Raw genomic sequence first — 20000 nt, 5'->3', positions numbered from 1 at the left:
TTACACTACAAACATATGGTCTTGAGTTGGTTTGCCCTTTTTTTTTTCTTTTTTACTACAAATGCTGCAAGATTTTTTTTGTAACAATCTGTTAAGTTGGTTCGGTAGGTCTTGAGTTTTTTACTCACGAAGAGTTTTACTTTTTACAGAAACATGAGTTGCTTGCTTACACAATTGATGCCCTGCCTGCCTTGGCTGGTCTTCTTATTCACTTGCATTGCATGAAAACTGCGCACCAACCTAGTCACTGACCCACTAGTCATCAATGCATAGACAAGACCGCAGGTTTCTCTAAATATCAGAATCTAGGGGTGAAGGAGTAATTTAAAGAAACAAAAACCAAAAACACATGTTGTCCACATTTATACTTCTAAGAGCACGTCTAATGCAGACATGGGCTTAGCCAAGTTGATTAGATCGGATGTGCTCTCCACTCTGTCCCGAGTTCAAATCCCCCCACGAAATTTAGATTAGATTAAAGTAGAATATCGCTTCTATCAAAATATATAAAAAACTTCTAATTAGGAGGCCATAACTAAAATTGTTGCTAGGTTGCTCTTCAATGTTTTCTCATTTAAAGCTAACTACTCCGCGGTTTTTTTTGTCAAACATTGTTGCTTCCTAAATCAAACTGTTGCCATCATCATCATCATCATCCATCTTCTGCATTATTCATCCAACCGGATACCTTGAAGAGCTCAAATCTGATTGGAAGCTGGTTAGACAATCAGTCCTACTGTCCTTAGTAATGTGTCCGCCTTCTTGCCACACACAGCTAAGAGCGTTGCTTGGTGGACACGATTGCTTCAGTGTAGGATTAATTAGTCGTAGTATCATAACTTAATTGCAGTAGTTGTAAGGATTAATCAGAGACTGTTTTTGAAATCTTCCCTTTTCTTTGTCCCTTGTGTAATGATAAAATTTGGAATGTCATGTCATTACCTCAAAACTAAGTTATATAACCCCTTCTCAAGTTTGCTCTTCAATGTTTTCTCATTTAAAGCTAACTACTCCGTGGTTTTTTTGGTCAAACATTGTTGCTTCCTAAATCAAACTGTTGCCATCATCATCATCCATCTTCTGCATTATTCATCCAACCGGATAACTTCTCAAATCTGATTGGAAGCTGATTAGACAACCAGTCCTACTGTCCTTAGTAACGTGTCCGCCTTCTTGCCACACACGGCTAAGAGCGTTGCTTGGTGGACACAATTGCTTCAGTGTAGGATTAATTAGTCGTACTATCATAACTTAATTGCAGTAGTTGTAAGGATTAATCAGAGACTGTTTTTGAAATCTTCCCTTTTCTTTGTCCCTTGTGTAATGATAAAATTTGGAATGTCATGTCATTACCTCAAAAGAAAGTTATATAACCCCTTCTCAAGTTTGTATTTTTTTCTGTGAAATTGAAGACCTACAGTGGGAAGAGCTACTTCTTTTTTCCTAAATTTAATATAACTCTCACATTAATAGCTAGCAACTTCTAACCTTCTTTAGTTGCCATGGTTGACCTACCAAAGCCTGACTCTCCGTAAAATATCAAACACCTGATAAATTCTTGTCCAAGTTGGTCGGAAGGAGTGTTGCAACTAATTGTAGAAGGTGTAGAAAAACAAAAAAGACAGCATATCCTGGAAACTAACAACTTTGTTACTTGAAGCCATGTCCTGAAAACTTACCATCCATAAAGTTTCTAAAACAAATATAGTATTACAAAATTCTCCTTTATATGATTTGCTTTGTAAGTTGATAAAATTTACATTAAACGGATACACTATATATGATTATGATGATGTGCACACCACATGCATACGATCAAATACGTCGCAGAGAGGCCAACCTCTTTTCAAGATCCTCAACATCAGGAGATTCAGAACTGCATATAATTACAATAGAGTGTTAAAACCAATTGAAGTTAATATATTGGACACGAAAGAAATTATTATGGCAACAGCTTTTATACAGCCATTTATGGAACTGATGCTTTTCAGTTAGTGAATTCAAACTATTCAGTCCACCACTAAATTACTGAGTTCTAAACAAGGAAATAGCATTTGTACCTGGTAACAACATTTGCAGCATTTCTTGGAGCTACATTTTCAGCATTCCTCGGAGCTACATTTGCAGCACTCCTCGGAGCAACATTTTCAGTATTTCTTGATGCAATTCTGCCCTTTGGAGCTGAAGACAACTGTAAGGAACAAGAGGAGGATCACAGAGCAGTTTGTTTAAAACGAAAAAAGAAAAAACAATAATAAAAGCAAAGTCATGCAAGCTATCAATCTCAAAGACACACCTGGGATGCAATATCAACACCAATCTCATCAAGAACCTGAAACATGAAATATGCTTATCTAGATTAATATGATAATGCTGATACTCCTGTACAAGAAAACAAAACTACAATTACGATGCCAATACTCCACCTGGTTAGTAAGCTCCTCAGTTTCCTCCTCAGCCTCATCTTTGTCCAGGGTTTCATCAATAGACTCCGACATCATCTCTATCTGCATAGAGGATAATATGACATTAAATTTTACACAATTGTGCACTATAGAACAAAACATAGGCCGATTAGGAGACATCGCTTCTATCTGCATAAAGGACAATCTGATAATTACACTACAGAACAAAACGTGGGCCAATTAAGGGAGGTTGTTCAGTCAGTAGTGTTTGATTGTCCTGTCCAAAACTGAGTACATCTTTGCTAACTTTTTAAAGCGATAAAGGGTTTCAGTTTCAGATCTCTCGCATATATGTATTTGATCTAGTAAACCACATTTGATGAGTGTAATTTCCCTTAGACATACATGCTTGATTAATGTTGTGTGTTTCGTTTGATAAAAATCAGAATTGCAATAACCAAGAAACATTCCGGAAATCCAATTCATCTCTCGCATGTATGTACTGGATCTATTAAACCACATTTGGCGAGTGTAATTTCCTTTGGACAAGGTTGGTTCATGCTGTGTTTGCATTTGATCAAACCTAGCATTGGAATAACCAATAAATTATTCCAGGAAAACATTAGTAATACCGTCATGTCCATTTGCGCCGCCTGCTTCTGGAATTCCCTGATCACTTTAACTTGTTTTGCAGGTTCCATTTGCTGAAATGAAAAAAAAAAATGATAATAATACTTTATTAATCTGAAAAGAAAAAATATTTGGCTAAAAAATTAGAAACCTTGTGGTTGAATTACAATGAACTGTTTGACTCATAATATTTCTCAAACCATGCATTGTCAGAGATGGACGAGTAATCAAATATGATGGAATACTACATAGTAATAAAAAGTAATGCTGCAAATTTGTATCAAAACTGCCTCTTGAAATGCATACCTTGTTCATTGCCACCATTGCTTTAGTTGCACCTTTCATGCCTGTGGAAATAGAAGTGCTCGCGTATAATGCCTGCAAACATATTAAAAGTAAATCAATATATATATATCAAAATCTTTCAACCAAATTTAAAGCATAAAATGGTGACCTGTGTATGGGTAGCTACACCTCTTATTTGGGCACGACTTCCTTGCAAGTTAGTAATTTGTTGGCGTAGCCTAACGAGTTGACGAGCCAGGATTTTGGTGGCAGCCTGGATAAGACATATAAGGCATGATTGACAGGGTTTGGTCATACTTGTACATATCATCCATCTACACATACAAAAGTTTCATCCCGCTTAAATAATTTCTATATATGGAGTTTACAGATATGCGGTCTCAGTTTGTATAAAGGAGCATCATCTTATAGTTTGTTAAATTTCAAAAACATTGCAAAACAAGTTATGTCAGTTTGGTAATCAGTAATGGGGCAAATTTAAGTAGCTTATTTTTCTCTTATATTTCATAATATCTGAAGTAGCATGCACTTGGCACTTACAGTTTGTTAAATTTCAAAAACATTGCAAAACAAGTCATGTCAGTTTGGTAACCTATCAGTAATGGGGCAAATTTAAGTAGGTTATTTTTCTCTTATATTTCATAATATCTGAAGTAGCATTCACTTGGCACTTACGATTGCTGGAGCCCTCCTTTTATGTTTTCTTTGTTATGTGTTCTTTTATTCATTTACAGTTGATGAAAGACTATATATAGTTTCAGATGGTTCCTCCTGCATCAATCTACATTCATTTCTGAATCAGTTAGCTATACCTGTGGTGCAGTAACCAGCTTGCATCATTCCTAGACCACTAATAATTGGAATGTCATGGCACCAAAGAATGAAAAGTTTCATTTTCCCCAAGAGTAACAATTAAGTGGTTGAAATAAAGGAAAATAAATTCAATAAACATGGTAATACCAACACATCCAAATCATATTAAGCAGAAAAGCTGAGCTGCACATAAACTGTTAAAGTCTTAAAAGCTGCAAAACAATATGTTATCCCCTTAATGTATTTAATGTGCGCATTAACTATTACGAGGAGAGAACAACTTAAACAGAATAGTAAGCTTGCCTCATTTCCAGTTTTAGCCGTTTTCTTGATCTCCGCCACCAATTTCTTTTCCTGAAATGCAGAAACAATAAAAGACACTGAGGGAAGAATCTGGAAAAATAATCAATCAGAAGATTTAGGGTAACTTTAGCATATACCTCCAATTGAAGAGATGCGATCTCACGTTCAATACCTGTAAAAGAAAAAGGGAAGTGGGAGAGAAAAAGAAAAGTTAAAGCACCAAGTATTGTAGTTGCAATTTGACGCCTCCAACCAAAGAGTTGCAATATAATTTTAGCTGAAATACGCAGACCAAGTGTGGAACTTTTTGATTGAAAAAATTGTTAAGTATAGCAACCCATAAGAAAGCATGAAAACTAAGACAATTGATAGCATCTTTTTTTCCTTTTTATTCAATTTTCAAAGGTAAAGAAGATAAGAAATGCCTAAAGCAAAGAACCATAAGCCAAAAACAAGCAGAATACAAATATGCACATCTCTAGTAGGGATCAGCCATTTTGAAGCATATTCAAACAAGATAAACAGAAGATCTTCTTTCAAAATTTCATCCTGACGCTCTAGAGCATACACATACCTCTGGTAGCAACACCCATTTCTCTTTTGCTTGTCCTCAGAGCCTCTGTTCAATTAGACAACAAACTTATCAAAGTCATTCACAACTTTTGTCAAACAGACAACAAAAAGAAAAGCTGAAAAAAAACTAGAAAATCCACACAATCAAGTCTGAGAATAAAAAACAAGAAAGAACCCCCAAACATTTGGTGGTTCGGTAAACCAACTTAAAATTCTGAAAATAGTAATGAACAAAAGAAAGAGTTAAATGAACTCTAAAAGTAGATGTACAGGCTCATCTAAGTAAACCCTGAACAATGAAAAACCCATTTCTAGTTCAACAATTCCTCAACCACCAAACACAGTGAAAATAGAAAACCCCTAATGGGGAAGAAATAATGAAACCCTAGAGAGAGAGAGAGAGAGAGAGGGAAAAGATGAAACCTTTGGGGGAGGTCTTCTTCTTGAAGATGTTCATGGTGACCACTGAAGTTGAGAACTTGAGAGCAGAGAGAGTTAGACACCAAAGTCCAAACCAGTGGGGCAAAATCTTCTGAATCTTGTTTATAGGAGAGCGTGCATTTTGTTCCCGGCTCCCTCGTAGCATAATCCAACGGCAATTTTCCAACTAGCCGTTACAATTCGTTTTGACTATTTGGCCCTTCCTCAAGGTGATTCACTTTTGCACCGAGCTACACATATTTTATGTCTTTTCCTTTTGGTCAATACACATATTTTATATCTACTATATTCAGCTCCAATGTTCATTATTAATGTTTTTTTGCTTAGGAATGTTCCACTACTTGCCATCATGATATTCAGGACCAAAAACAATCATGATATTACTATATTGGATACAATAACGATCGATACTCTTATGATATTTATTCTCACCATATCAAAACTAATTTTTAAAGATATCCATAGTTTTGTTGATATTTACGTATTTCCAAATCGGCATTAATTATAATTATTTTGTGATATTCTCTTTATTTTTGTAATTATTTTCAGAAGTTTTATTAATTTTAATACAGTTATCATACGATTGATAATACTTCCACTCAAAATTTGTCATGTGTCGTGTTTTTTTAACAGATGAAGGAGTCAAAAGTTAAACCCATCTGCGCAAATCCGTCCCAAAGTGGTGTTGGGACAACCAACTAAACATTTTGAAAGACAAAGCAAGACTTTTTGAGGGCCTCCCTCTAAGAATTTTGTTGAGTGTTTCCTCTTCTGGTGATGGCCTTTGCTTATCCTATCCTATATGGCATGTTTTGGGCTTGGCCTATGTTCCTATTTAGAGAAACTCCATTTGGAATGAGAGATTTCAAAAAAGAAAATAGAAAAAAAGGATTGACAGTTCTTACGAAAACTACAAAAAAATCTGATAGACCCTAAGTCCCTAAGGGCCTGTTTGTTACACCTTTTGCTGGCAAAATAAAACAACATTCTTGCCTGCAAGTTCTGAAACCAGCAGGAGTTGAGCTGTTTCAACTGAAGGCCTGTGCAAATCTGAGAATAGCATTTCGGCTGGGAAACTTTCCTGTAACTAGAGAGTCGGCGAAGGTTTTTTCTTGTTTACATTTCTAAGTGATTATGATAGTACGAGGGTAGGCGAGTTCTAAACCCATTTTCTAGCATGCTAAACTTTTATCGTGGCCTTAATTTGTGTTAGAGCACTTAGGACTTGATTAGGCTCAAATACTCATGTAACTCTACCTAGAACTTTATGATTAAGGTTTCGATCTCAATCTTGGGTTTGTACGACGTAATCAGACATAACCTTGACCTGTCTCAATGAATTTTCGTCAGAATAGAAATATCTCAGTGAATTTTGTCGAGATAGACCTACTCCAGCGAACTTTTTCTATCCCGATGAACTTTGACGTGATAGTCCTATTCTGGCGAATATGTGTTGCAATCTTTTCCTCCAAAATTTTGTCGGGAATCCAACAACAAACCACTTGTTAAAATTTACCTCAAGGCACACTAAACGAATTGGGATTATGTCCAATTACGTCGTACTAACCCTATATTAAGATCGAACCCTGAGGTCCAGTTAGGGTTCAAGACTTGATAACAGTTTTGGAACAAGTTCGAAAGCTAGGATTTTTGGTTTGAGATTTGGATTTAGAGTTTGGAGGCAAAAATCCATTTTTTGGAATACTAAAAATTTATCTGAACGTCTTCTACAAGGTTGCAAGTCGATGGTTGGGGTTCTACAAGTCAATGGTTATTTTACTAGAGAACATTAACCAACGCGTTCTACAAGTTTGCAAGCATTTTTTCTTATCATCACTTTAACCTGCAAAGAACGTGAAAGAAGAGCAAGACTTCTCCATCACGTGGTGGAAGAAATTATTCTTCTCCATCATTATTCTTGAAAATTCAAAATCGCTAGATTTGCATCCACTTTATTAGCATGTCTCACTTGAAAAGAAAATTAGCATTGACCTACACAAGTCATGCTTCCAAATTTCCAAAACATGTATTGCAAGAAATAGAAAAAAGTTGGCTTCTGGGAAATTCATTGGTTGTCACTTTCAACTATTTACTGTGGAAAATAAAAAGCCATCCCCTTCTTTTTCTTTGTATGGAGTATGGATATGGACCACATTATTTATATATTTTTTAAATAAAAAATTTCTAATGGAATAGAGTTGAATCCAATCGGTTGCAACTTCTGTCGTAGATTTTGGACACAAAAAAGAAGAAGACAAAATACAGTAGTCTCTATACAATTGAATTAACACAAGCACTTCTCTCTTTTCATTTTCAGCAAAATCAAGGATTCAAGGATATAAAAAGTTCACAGTTTTGGTATTTTCCTGTAAGCATTTCCAATTCTTGAAAATTCAAAATCGCTAGGCTTGTATCTACAATACTTTAGCATGCATTTGACATGTTACTACTCATTAGAATACATTGTCAAGAGTCGGGGTCGTATGATATAACATATGAGACTCTTTAACTTTTTATTATTATTAGGATGCATCAACGGATCATAGTCACTAATCGCATATGAGTGTTGAGTCTACCATATTAACAACAAATCATAGTCACTAATCGCACCCTGAGAAGCATTGTTGGGACCAACATGAGTCATTCTTGGTAGTCCTTCGCACAACACAATCCCTCTAATCAAATTAAATTCACCAAATTTTGACAAGAAATACCTAAAAACATAAGGGCCCGTTTGGTATCCTACTTGGATTCAATTTTATAAACTCAAAAACAGATTTTTAAGTCCAAAACCCCAAAAACCCATTTGGAAAGAACCCAAACCCCAAAAAAACTCAAAAAGACCCCAATTTTGAGGGTTTAGGGTCTAGTCATGTGTGCGGGGTTCACATATAAAGCTATATATTCACTACATGATACGATTTACAATACAAGATTGGAAAGTGCATTACAAAAGTCCTCTCACGCCTCACAGAAAGGAGGAAAACCCAAGCACTGGAACAGAGAAAATGAAGATGAAAAGAAACAGACCAAACAAACCAAAACCAATATATCATCTTCCACTCTTCTTCTTCTTCTTCTTGTCAACTGTCTTTCACTGTGGTTTAGTTTCATCATCAAATACCAAGGAGGCAAAAGAAGCTGCAGTTGCTGGGTTTGGATATAAAATTCAGTCAGTCAACTATGATTCTTCTGGGAACTCATTGACTGCTAATCTTGGCCTCATCAAGAAATCCTCCCTCTACGGACCTGACATCCCAAATCTCAACCTTCACGCCAGGTACTTCGTAATTAACCATTCTCAATTTATTAATCTTAGATTAGTTCATAATCTCACGTTTTCATTTTTTTTAGTTCTCATTAGTCATTGGGGGTTGGCCGTTTGATTAGGATATTGCAAAACATCCCCAACCGTCCATAATATAGAATATATAGCTAAGACCCTTATTGACCAAAACTCCAATTAGCATTTCACTTCACAATATTAGCCATACAAATTATATATATACTAAAACTGAATCCACCGAATCACTGTTTCTAGATTGTTCACTAGGAACAGTGAAATTACGTTTTTGCCCCCGCTTAAGTAATAGTCTGCTTTCTTGAGTTGACTTATGGGCAGTGAATTGGCCATTATGCCCTCCAGCTCTGTTTTCTTCTTTTCGTGGGAACCGAATTTCCCAATCAGTTGCGCGACTTCGTTGGCGTAGCAAAGAGAGGGAAAACTCTATGATGAGAAAAATCCAACCAGCTGGTTTTGCCTTTCATTGGAATTGTTGAGGGATGGGAGACAAGTTTTTCACAAGTTTATGTTAGAAATCTAATTGGTCCTTGTGCTGCAAATCATGCATGCAGCTGTGAAACCAAAGATCGGCTAAGAATTCGAATAACAGACTCAAAGCACCAAAGATGGGAAATCCCACAACAAATAATCCCCCGTCAAACTACTTCACAGCATCCACAACAAAGTCAAACCCACAACAAACACCTCGTGATCTCCAACGACCTTGTCTTCACTCTCCACAACACCACCCCATTCGGCTTCACAGTCACCCGCCAATCCTCCAACGACGTCATTTTCGACGCCTCCCCAAACCCATCAAACCCCGACACCTTCTTGGTCTTCAAGGACCAATACATCCAGCTCTCCTCCTCCCTCCCCGAAGCCAGGTCCTCCCTTTTCGGCCTCGGCGAGCACACCAAGTCCTCCTTCAAGCTCACCCCCAATCAGACCTTGACACTCTGGAACGCTGACATTGCCAGCGCCAATGCTGACATCAACCTCTACGGGTCCCACCCCTTCTACCTGGATGTCAGGTCAGCTTCTCCAGATGGCAAGGCCAACGGCGCTGGAACATCTCATGGAGTGTTGCTGCTGAATAGCAATGGCATGGACATAACATACGGCGGTGATAGAATTACTTATAAGGCCATTGGTGGAATTGTGGATTTGTATTTCTTTTCTGGGCCAACTCCGGAGTTGGTGGTGGAGCAGTATACAGAGCTCATTGGTCGCCCTGCCCCTATGCCCTATTGGTCTTTTGGTAAGTTCGTTTGCACTCAAATATTGTAAATTCCAATTTTCTTAGGTAGGTACTATATATTATCACATTTCTCAAATCGCATTTCACATGTGACATCAATTATTATGACTAAGAGTATATGTCATTTGTACCATCTCAACTAATCATGTTTTTGTATTGGCACTTATTAGTAGACAGGTGCTAAGTCACATGACCAGTTGAAATGGTACAAATAGTTTTTTTTCTTCAATTGAAATGTGCATATATAGTCCTTGTTTGATATTAGCATGGTCCAAAAATGTCCTTCCTACTAGCATAGTATGCTTGCAATTTTCATCTTATTTTGGAATCACATTGACTTTGTTCACTTATTCTCTGCTGAAGGATTCCACCAGTGTCGATGGGGTTACAAGAATGTTTCCGATCTTGAGGGTGTGGTTGCTGGCTATGCAAAAGCCGCTATCCCTCTTGAAGTTATGTGGACAGACATTGATTACATGGATGCATACAAGGATTTTACTCTTGATCCCATCAACTTCCCATTGGATAAGATGAAGAAATTTGTCAACACCCTTCACCAAAATGATCAGAAATATGTGCTCATCTTGGACCCTGGTATGTTCTCTCTGCAGCAAAATTGATGTTACGTGCAGTTTGTCTGATGAGGCAGAAAATGATAGCAATATGACTCTCACAGGTATCAGTGTGAATGAGAGCTATGGAACCTACAACAGAGGGCTGAAAGCAGATATATTTATAAAACGTGACGGAATTCCTTACCTGGGAAGTGTTTGGCCTGGCCCTGTCTATTTCCCTGACTTTGCACATCCACAAAGTGAAAAATTTTGGGCTAATGAGATAAAAATATTTCAAGATGCTCTGCCTTTCGATGGTCTTTGGCTTGATATGAATGAGCCATCCAATTTCATCACGTCCCCTCCCACTCCATCTTCTACACTTGATGACCTGCCTTACAAGATTAACAATGCCGGGGTCCTGCATCCCATCAATAACAATACTGTTCCGGCATCAGCGCTACACTTCGGTAACATCACAGAATATGATGCTCATAACTTATATGGACTCTTGGAATCCAAAGCAACAAACAAGGCCTTAGTCAATGTGACTGGTAAAAGACCATTTATGCTTTCTAGATCCACTTTTGTAAGCTCTGGTACGTATACAGCACACTGGACTGGAGACAATGCTGCAGAATGGAGTGATCTGGCATACACAATTCCAGCAATTCTGAATTTTGGCCTCTTCGGAGTTCCGATGGTTGGAGCTGATATATGTGGATTCATAGGAGATACAAATGAAGAACTCTGCAGGCGGTGGATTCAGGTAACTTATAAGCCTTCAAATTGAACACTTCCACAAAAACTAGACCACATTATACATCTTGTTTTACCTAGAACTTTGCAATGCTGTCAATTATAATCATCAGAACATGTGCAACTAACTTAACGATGCTATGTCTCTATGTAGCTAGGGGCCTTTTACCCTTTTGCAAGAGATCACTCAGAGAAGTTTACAATCCGTCAAGAGCTCTATCTTTGGGACTCGGTGGCTGCAACTGCAAGGAAGGTGCTTGGCCTGCGCTATCGGTTGCTCCCCTTGTTTTACACATCAATGTATGAGGCACATAAAAAGGGGACCCCCATGGCACGACCCCTTTTCTTCTCATTTCCTCAAGATATCAGAACTTATGAGATCAACACTCAGTTTCTGATTGGCAGAGGTGTAATGGTGTCACCTGTGTTGAAGCCAGGAGTGAGTTCAGTTGATGCATATTTTCCTTTAGGAAACTGGTTTGATCTCTTCAACTACTCAAACTCAGTAAGCGTAAAATCGGGAGAGCACGTTACACTGGAAGCACCACCTGATCATATCAACGTACATGTCTGCGAAGGAAACATTTTGGCCTTACAAGGAAAGGCCTTGACAACAGAAGCAGCCCGAAAGACTGCGTTCGAACTTTTGGTTGTTAGCAGCAGTGGACAGAGCACCGGAGAAGTTTTCTTGGATGATGGAGAGGAAGTGGAAATGGGAGGAGAGGGAGGCAAGTGGAGTTTAGTGAGATTTTATGGTGGAACAGGAAATGGAAGTGTATCTGTAAGATCAACGGTTGTCAATGGAGGATTTGCTTTAAGCCAAAAATGGATCATTGATAAAGTTACCATCATTGGGTTGGAAAAGGTTGATGGATTGGAAGGGTATGCGTTGAACATTACTAAGGGAGCAAACTTGAAGGGGGGACACTCAGATATCAGGGTCAGCTTTGACAGCAATAAGCGATTTGTCACGGTAGAGATTTCCAGATTATCCATTCTTATAGGAGCAGATTTTAACTTGGAGCTGAAGTATTGATACTAGTGAAAATTAAAACTCTTCTAGAGAGAACAATAAGTTACATGCCATTCAGATTTATGGCTCCCCTGGAAGACATGTTTTATACATCACCTGTAATGTTGGAACATTTTTATTTTTATAATAAAACACAGTAAAAAATGAAATGACATACACTTGTTAGATTGCACTTCAACCAGTAACCCCAACCCAAACACTGAACCAAAAACCAAGACAGTAAATCACCCAAAAACCAAAAACCAAAAACCAAAAACCAGTACATTTTTACTGGCCTTCATCATTTTATCTGTTCAACAAATCAATTTATTATTATTATCAGAAATATGACATAAGATATATCAAATTGTCAAACGGCACTTTGCCAAAAACTGAAAGTGCAGGGAAGAAATCTGGAGGGGGAAATGCAACAGTATAAAAGAAATTTGTTGAACCAGAATGATGAAGTGTTCAGTATACTCCGACAAATATCAACCTAAACAGAAAAGCACAATCATTCAAGATCATCCACACAAAAATTAAAAAAATTGAGAACATTGAATAAACATAAATTCTGAATAATACAACAAAAATTCAGTAAATATACAGCAGCTTAAACTTAGAACTGACACACGACATGCATGTAGCAGTAGGTAGTAGTAATCCCCTAATCATTTAACCATACCTTAATTAATACAAATTCAAATAAACAAAGCAGCCAAACAAAATATACATTACCATGTCCAAATTAATATGCTTCCTGGCGAGCTTGCTTGATGATCTGCACCTATTTCACCTGCATATATATCTACAAGGAAATAAACCCAAATTAATAGGTTTGTATTACCCCTCTGCCCATTGTCCACTCTAAGGCTTGGAAATCATCAGAGGGGTAGTGAAATAAAATCAAATTAAATTCCTGATTGAAACTCTTCCTCCCCATAAAAGAATTCTCCAATCCAAACATCTGAACAACACATTTTCACTGCAGGTTTCATATTTAAACAATGAACTAGACTGAAATGTGAATCGATCAATGACAACATATCAATAATATAAGTACTCATGAATCAACAAGCTAAGAGTTACTGTAACTAGTATGGTATAGGGCTTGTTTTGGTGAATGAAAATTGTGAGAGGCGACGCATTCCCAATAAGTCAAGTACACTGATCAAGTCCTATTTAGTCTTATTCAAGCCTCTGCACTAGAAGTAAAATAGAGTGAACTCTAACTCAATGTCAATAAAAAGTTTTTTCTTTTTTAAAAGGACGTTTGTATAGCGGCTTTCACACTATAAGGGCGGTAGCCCTCTCCATTAGAAATTAAGTGCACACCTACTCTAATGGTAGCTTTCACACAGTCCTCATGGGTAGCCCTCTCCATGTTTACTAAATGGTGTACTAGCTTCACAAAATAGGAAGCCGTTAATGTGGTAGCTTTCACTCTATTAGGGTGGTAGCCATCTCTGTTAGAAATGAAGCATATACATCTACTTACCTCAACATTAGCTTTCACTCAACCCTAATAGGTAGCCTTCTCCTAATTTATTGTGTACACCTATTTTGTATAGGTAGCTTTCACACCATTAGGGTGGTAGCCCTCTCCATTAGAGATTAAGTGTGCACCCGCCTCCATGGCAGCTTCACACATCCCCTACATGCAGCCATCTCTATACATAAACCCTCCTTAAAACGTAACATTGGTGGTCAATCGAGAGTCTTTTTACAAGACTTGGAAGAGTTTACTCTATTGGTCAATCTAGAGTCTTTTACAAGACTAAAATGAAGAACTTTAATGCCGACTAAATCAAAAATACACCCCCTCACACTTTCACAAGCCTATGACCAAACTAGTTCTAGAATGCAGCTTAGCTCATTGATTCCAAGTGTTTAATGGAATTTTTGTAATTGTCAGAGACCTATCAAATGTTTTTAAGAAATATTTTTTTAAAGAAAACAAAGAAACACATTGAATAAGAACACAACCAGTAAAAGAAATATCATAACTCAGCCCACCGATGTTTGGACACCCTTGGTCTCCAGCTGAGGCCAGGGATGTCGACTCCTTACATGCATACTACTTACCAACCTCAATGTTGAGTATGCGACGCAGCTCCATTGTCGCAGACTCAACAGAGTGGTTTGGTGTGGGAGGTGGGCACTCCCCAGCTGGGGACGGGGATTGGGATGGGGACGTTGATAAGAAATGGGGCATGGGAAGTGATTGTGGTGGGGGTGAGTTCAGGTAGGCTGGTCCTGCCCAACGTTCACCCCCGAGTGCTGAAACGAAAAGCGTACCTGGACGTGGACACCTTCTGCCGCCGCTCAACTTCTGTAACCCCATCACTGGAACTTGATAATAACCCCGCATACTTGCTTTTCTTAACTGAGATGGTGAATTGTTGTAGAGTGATTGTGAGTTGTGAGTATGGTGATCAAGTTTGGTTTGTATTTATAGTGGTAATTACCTTCATCGACCAAGAAAAATACTAGGTGCCTTTTCTTGCATATTATAATGCTTTCTTGAAATATATGTAAACTATTTCCACCAAAAAGAAAATAAGTTTCCATTTTTCACCAATTATGTATATGCATTGGAAAATATTTAGCAGTTGAGAGTTGCAGGGTTGGGTCCGCATGGGTAATGAAGAAATAGAAAAAATTATTGTCTTGATTATTACCCTTTTGTGTTGTTTATCCTTGGACAAAATATAATGTTATTGCTGCCTGAAATAAGGAAGGAAAGATAGGCCTTCTTTGTTCCAACTTTTATTTTATCCTTATCCATAGAAAATAATTATTTTCTTTTTGTTTTTAATTATTTGCATTTAAATGGATTAGTATTGTACGCATTTGTCTCTCTAACATGAAGTAATTTGCGTTTTGAAATTTTATCTTTATCTTCTTAGATAAAGGAAAAGGATCATATAGATATAAAGATGAACGATGAAACAAATCCAACTAGAATAATCCTAATCCTAATCCTAATCCTAATCCAATTGGGAATTTTTATTTGTTCAAGTATCAATTATCAAGGAGGAACAAACGCCTGTACTGTTTTTAATGGAGAAAATATATTTTATTTTCGGTGTGTTTTTACTACTTGTAACCTGAAGCTGTGGAAGTTAGGAGCAGAGCTGGTCCAGGGTTTTCTAAGGCCCTTGGCAAATTTCGAAAAGTGTGCCCCTTTAGACAAATTAAATACTAAAATTACAATTTTTATCAAAATTAAACATTGCTTAGTTGCATTTGGTAAATTTTCAAGTGAAGCATTGGTCTTTTTAACAAAATATTTATTCAAAGGAAGAACCTTGAAAGATCTTATAGATAAAAAAAAAAAAACCTTGGAAGAAAGGCACTGGTTTGGTCTTGTGAAGGATTGTTTTCCAACTCAGTGTTGGAGAAGAAGAGAATCACAAAAAAATAAAAATAAAAATTTGCTTGCATTTGAGAGTCTTCTTGTGTTGTTTTTGAGAGACTTTTTGCTTTTTGATTAAAAAAGAAGAAGAAGAAGGCGTGTTGGTTTATCTTTGTTTAATTTCTTAATGTTATGTTTTTCTTTTATTATATTATATAATATATAAAATATATTTGACTTTGTTTTCTAAGTAAGGAAGTTTACTTGAGAGAATCAAAAAGTGATTGATGACACCACAACATATCAGGAACGGCTCCTTCTAGTTTTGAAGTTTGGTTCCTTTTATTATTTATTTTTATATATAAATAAACATATACGGGCTATAAACAAAATTTGTGTGCCCCTCTCAGCTTTGGGCCTCGAGTTGTAGCCCTGGTCGCCCTGGGCCAGGGCCGACTTAGGAGCGCCTACTGTTTTAATCGGGGATAGGGTATAGGCTTTAGGATGTTACGGCATCAGCCTTACACTTGGGTAACATGACAGAATATGATGTTCATAATGTATTTGGTTTATTGGGTGCCAAGGCAACAAACAAGGCCTTACTCAATGTGACTGGTAAAAGACCATTTGTACTAAGCAGGTCAGCTTATGTATATTCTGATAGGTACACAGCACACTGGACAGGAGACAAGTGCAAAATGGGAGGATTTGGCTTACTCAATTCCAGCCACTTAGAACTTTGGACTCTTCGGAGTTCCGATGATTGGAGCCGATATATGTGGATTCTTAGGAGATACAAATGAAGAACTCTGCTGGCGCCGGATTTAGAAAATTGATAAGCAAGCCTTTAATTTGAACACTTCCACAAGAACTAGGCCACATTATGTATCTTCTTTTACACTTGCATTGTGCTTTGGGAAGTCAAATTATGAGACTAGCTTTACTTATGTCTATATGTAGGTAGGGGCCTTTTACCCCTTCTCAACAGATCACTCAGATAAGAATTAAATCCGGCAAGAGCTCTACCTTTGGGATTCAGTGGCTGCATTAAAGCAACACCGGAAAAGACTCTCACGTTTCAACTGAAGTTCTACTGCAACCAACATGTCCGTCATCATCTCCAGTCTCATAAAACAAACTTTTACTTCCTAACTAATTGTTACTATCCCTATGTGTTGAAATGTTTTGAACATTCTCGACGATTTTCATTGAACAATCTTGTGATAATTATATACAATGGTTTGCTTGGTGTCTACACAAAAGATTTCGTATTCTAGGCAAGAATAAAGTCCTAGAGAGACAAGGAATATATACAGCAAATCAATGAAATAAATACAAATAAAACAGGAAACTAAATCACGTCTCATTACACTCCCGCAAGCTGACAGGGCGGGGGAGCACATGCAGCTTGGACTTAAGGAAAGAAAATTGAGCAAGAGATAGAACCTTAGTGAAGATATCAGCAATCTGATCAACAGTAGAGCAATAAGCAACAAGCAACTCATTGTGCACCACCTTTTCACGAATAAAATGATAATCAACCTCAACATGGCGAGTGCGAGAGTGAAACACTGGATTAGATGCAAGAAAGAGAGCACTAATATTGTCACACCAAAGCTTAGGGCAAGGAACTGGAAGATGAAGATCAAGAAACAAAGCCCGTAACTAAGACAGAGTGGCGGTAGTGTAGGCAAGCTGATGGTACTCCGACTCAGTACTAGAGTGAGAGACACCGCATTGCTTTTTGGAGCTCCAAGAGATTAAGTTAGTACCTGTTGCGTAGATTTAGCTCCACCAAAATGGATTAAGCTGCATCCTCAACTTGTGATACTCGCAAGTGCACGAACCGTTGGTAGTATAGCATATGTAAGTGCGAGGTCGATTCCACAGGGATTGGTGATTGAATGATCCAATTTAGTTTCCCTACACAAAATAGAAACAAAAACAAAGAACATAAAACAAGGAAGAAAGAAATAAGTAACTCAAGCAAATAAGTTCCCAAGTTCAATTTAGATTAATGGATTGATTCTAGCTAAAGTATGATTAAGCCATGGTGTGTGGTCATAACCTTGTGTTCCTAATTCCCTAATTTGATCATTTGTTGTCTAACCTAAAATTAAGCATTAGGAACCCATTAAGCATAGAAGAACATTTTAAACAACCAAGTATGTATCTAATCCCTGTTGTCGAATGTCCATACATACTCTTCCTATTCATAGTTCAATTCGAATTAAAGCATGGTGTATACTCTTAATTCAAACCAAGATAGCTAACATGCAAGCCTAAATGGTGATCAATCATTCAAACTAGCATATTAACTTATAAGCATAATGAATAAGAACAAAAACCATAATTGAAACTTGGAAACTAATTCAACTTGAAAACTTAAGAAAAGAATTTACATAACAAAGAAAAATAAATTACAACTAAGAAAACATTAAGGAAACTAAGAGAACTTTGAGGAAGAAAGGAAGTGTTTGAGAACTTTGAGGAGGGAGAAGGGAATGTGTTTAAGACATGGGGAATTTGGAAGAGAGTGTTTGAGAACTTGGAGGATTTGGAGAAGAAAGTAGAGAGGTGTTTTGAGAGCTTTGTGGATTTTGGAAGAGAGTGTTTAGGAACTTTGAGAATTTGGAAGAGAGTGGTTGAGAACTTGGAGGATGTTTGTGAACTTGGAGAATTTGAGAACTTAGGGAAGGAAGATAAATGTGTTTGTGAAGTGTTTGAGACATGGAGACTTTTGGAAGAGAAGGGAAGTAGAGAGATGTTTGAGAACTTTGAGGATTTTGGAAGAACATGTGTTTGAAAGCTTTAGAGAATTAGAAGAAGAGAAAGGAAAAGTGTTTGATATTTAGTACAAAGAAAATTTAATAGAATGATCTTATTACAACAATTGAGAACTACAAAGGGAAACTAAGAGAATTTGAGGGAGAGAAGGGAAGGGAGCTCTAGAGAAGTGTTTGAGAGCTCCCCCCCCTTGGGGTGTTTTTACAAGCTTGGGAAACCTCACTATATATAGGCCTAAGGAAGCTGAAAATCTGAATTAAGTATGGCTAATGCATACAACACTTGTTTTATAAAATCTGAAATGGTTGATGCACTTCACTAATGCATACAACACTTCCATTATAAAATCTGAAATGGTTGATGCACTTCACTAATAAATCCCACCAGCAGCCCTAGCTCATCTTCATGTCACCATGACCAAGCTTCCAACCAGAAATAATAGCTCATCCTGAGGTCAGCATGACCAGCAACTTCAAGGGCTTACGAATTGGGCTTCCCTTAAGCAAATTAAGACTTTAAGCACTCAAACTTGAAGTTCAGAATGTCTTCTTTCCAGCCATATATCATTTGGGCCAATCCAAGGTCGGAGGAGGAAGTTAAGGCCAAAACAAATTGCTAACTCATTTTGCGCGCTGATAAAATCCATCCTGAGCATGGCTCTGTATTTGCTAGGTAACAGACTCCATATTTATCCAATGGGGCTGAATTTTGGATATGTTATATTACACACCCATTGGAACAACTTTCATGAAGAATGTGGCCTCATCCGAGCTATGTAGGTTGCTGAAACAAAGCTTGCAATATGACCTACGAAACTGGACTGGCAGGGGGCTGTAGCCAAAATGAGTTTGTCTTTAAGCTCTTCATCCATTCATCCAAATTAGGCCTTAACATGCTTGAATTGCATGAATTATGCTCTCTAAAGCCATCATTATTACCTAAAGCTCAATGAACTGAAAGATAAACACAAAAAGGATTAAAAGCACAAGTTTAACTCAAAAACATAACCAAATCATAAGCTAGAAGGGTACAAAATGATATACAATTATGAACCGATCAAATACCCCCAAACCTAGATTTTGCTAGTCCTCGAGCAAAACAACACAAAACAAAGTTAAAAACAAAACAAGAAGTTAACTAGACCACTTTCGTAGGTAACTCGATTGCATTGAGCGAATGCAACAAGCCTTTAAACCTCTAGGCATCCCTAGTAGGAGGAGTTGTGTCTCCTGAGGGTTTAACAGATACGATACCCACAAACGTTTTTCTAACTCTACAAAACAAAATGGTTAGAAAACTTATTAGATTTGTTAGTCCTTAAGCAAAACCAAAAACAAAAACAAACATAAATACATTAACAAAAACAAAAAAAATAAAACAAAAAGAAAAACAATTAAAAAAATAAAAAGAACTCAAAACAATCTTTCCGAACATTTTCTGAAGAGAAATGACTCATGCACATGACTCAAAAGTTTTTAACAATAAAAGCTCAATTTTGGACATTATTCACAAAGC

The 20000-nt window shown here is 37.2% G+C and overlaps 2 protein-coding genes across 2 annotated transcripts; one reads left to right on the top strand and one right to left on the bottom strand.

Annotated features, from left to right (window-relative positions):
* Positions 1-1629: 1629 nt before the first annotated feature.
* On the bottom strand, positions 1630-5613 carry VPS2.2 (SNF7 family protein). Its single transcript, XM_021967991.2, has 11 exons — positions 5454-5613; positions 5032-5076; positions 4595-4629; positions 4458-4508; positions 3490-3594; positions 3342-3413; positions 3038-3109; positions 2427-2507; positions 2297-2332; positions 2061-2191; positions 1630-1876 (listed from the first exon to the last, which is right to left on the bottom strand). The coding sequence occupies exons 1-11, from the start codon at positions 5485-5487 to the stop codon at positions 1816-1818; spliced, it is 723 nt and encodes a 240-aa protein (XP_021823683.2). The 5' UTR covers positions 5488-5613; the 3' UTR covers positions 1630-1815.
* A 2707-nt stretch (positions 5614-8320) lies between these two features.
* Positions 8321-12513, top strand: LOC110764925 (alpha-glucosidase-like). Its single transcript, XM_021967974.2, has 5 exons — positions 8321-8751; positions 9327-10015; positions 10379-10609; positions 10692-11338; positions 11483-12513. The coding sequence occupies exons 1-5, from the start codon at positions 8384-8386 to the stop codon at positions 12362-12364; spliced, it is 2817 nt and encodes a 938-aa protein (XP_021823666.2). The 5' UTR covers positions 8321-8383; the 3' UTR covers positions 12365-12513.
* Positions 12514-20000: the final 7487 nt, after the last annotated feature.

This window comes from Prunus avium, chromosome 4, assembly GCF_965620075.1.
Source record: "Prunus avium chromosome 4, drPruAviu1.hap1.1, whole genome shotgun sequence".
Taxonomy (NCBI): Eukaryota; Viridiplantae; Streptophyta; class Magnoliopsida; order Rosales; family Rosaceae; genus Prunus; species Prunus avium.
This window is presented reverse-complemented; position numbering and strand designations above follow the sequence as displayed.

Excerpts from the sequence above, each read along its gene's own strand:
- VPS2.2 (XM_021967991.2), bottom strand. The coding sequence starts at position 5,487 with ATGAACATCTTCAAGAAGAAGACCTCCCCCAAAG. Across the intron at positions 4,630-5,031 it reads AATGGGTGTTGCTACCAGAG|GTATTGAACGTGAGATCGCA; the intron begins GTATGTGTATGC and ends TTTCTTTTACAG. Across the intron at positions 2,333-2,426 it reads CTGAGGAGCTTACTAACCAG|GTTCTTGATGAGATTGGTGT; the intron begins GTGGAGTATTGG and ends TTCATGTTTCAG.
- LOC110764925 (XM_021967974.2), top strand. The coding sequence starts at position 8,384 with ATGATACGATTTACAATACAAGATTGGAAAGTGCATTACAAAAGTCCT. Across the intron at positions 8,752-9,326 it reads AATCTCAACCTTCACGCCAG|CTGTGAAACCAAAGATCGGC; the intron begins GTACTTCGTAAT and ends TCATGCATGCAG. Across the intron at positions 10,610-10,691 it reads TGTGCTCATCTTGGACCCTG|GTATCAGTGTGAATGAGAGC; the intron begins GTATGTTCTCTC and ends TGACTCTCACAG.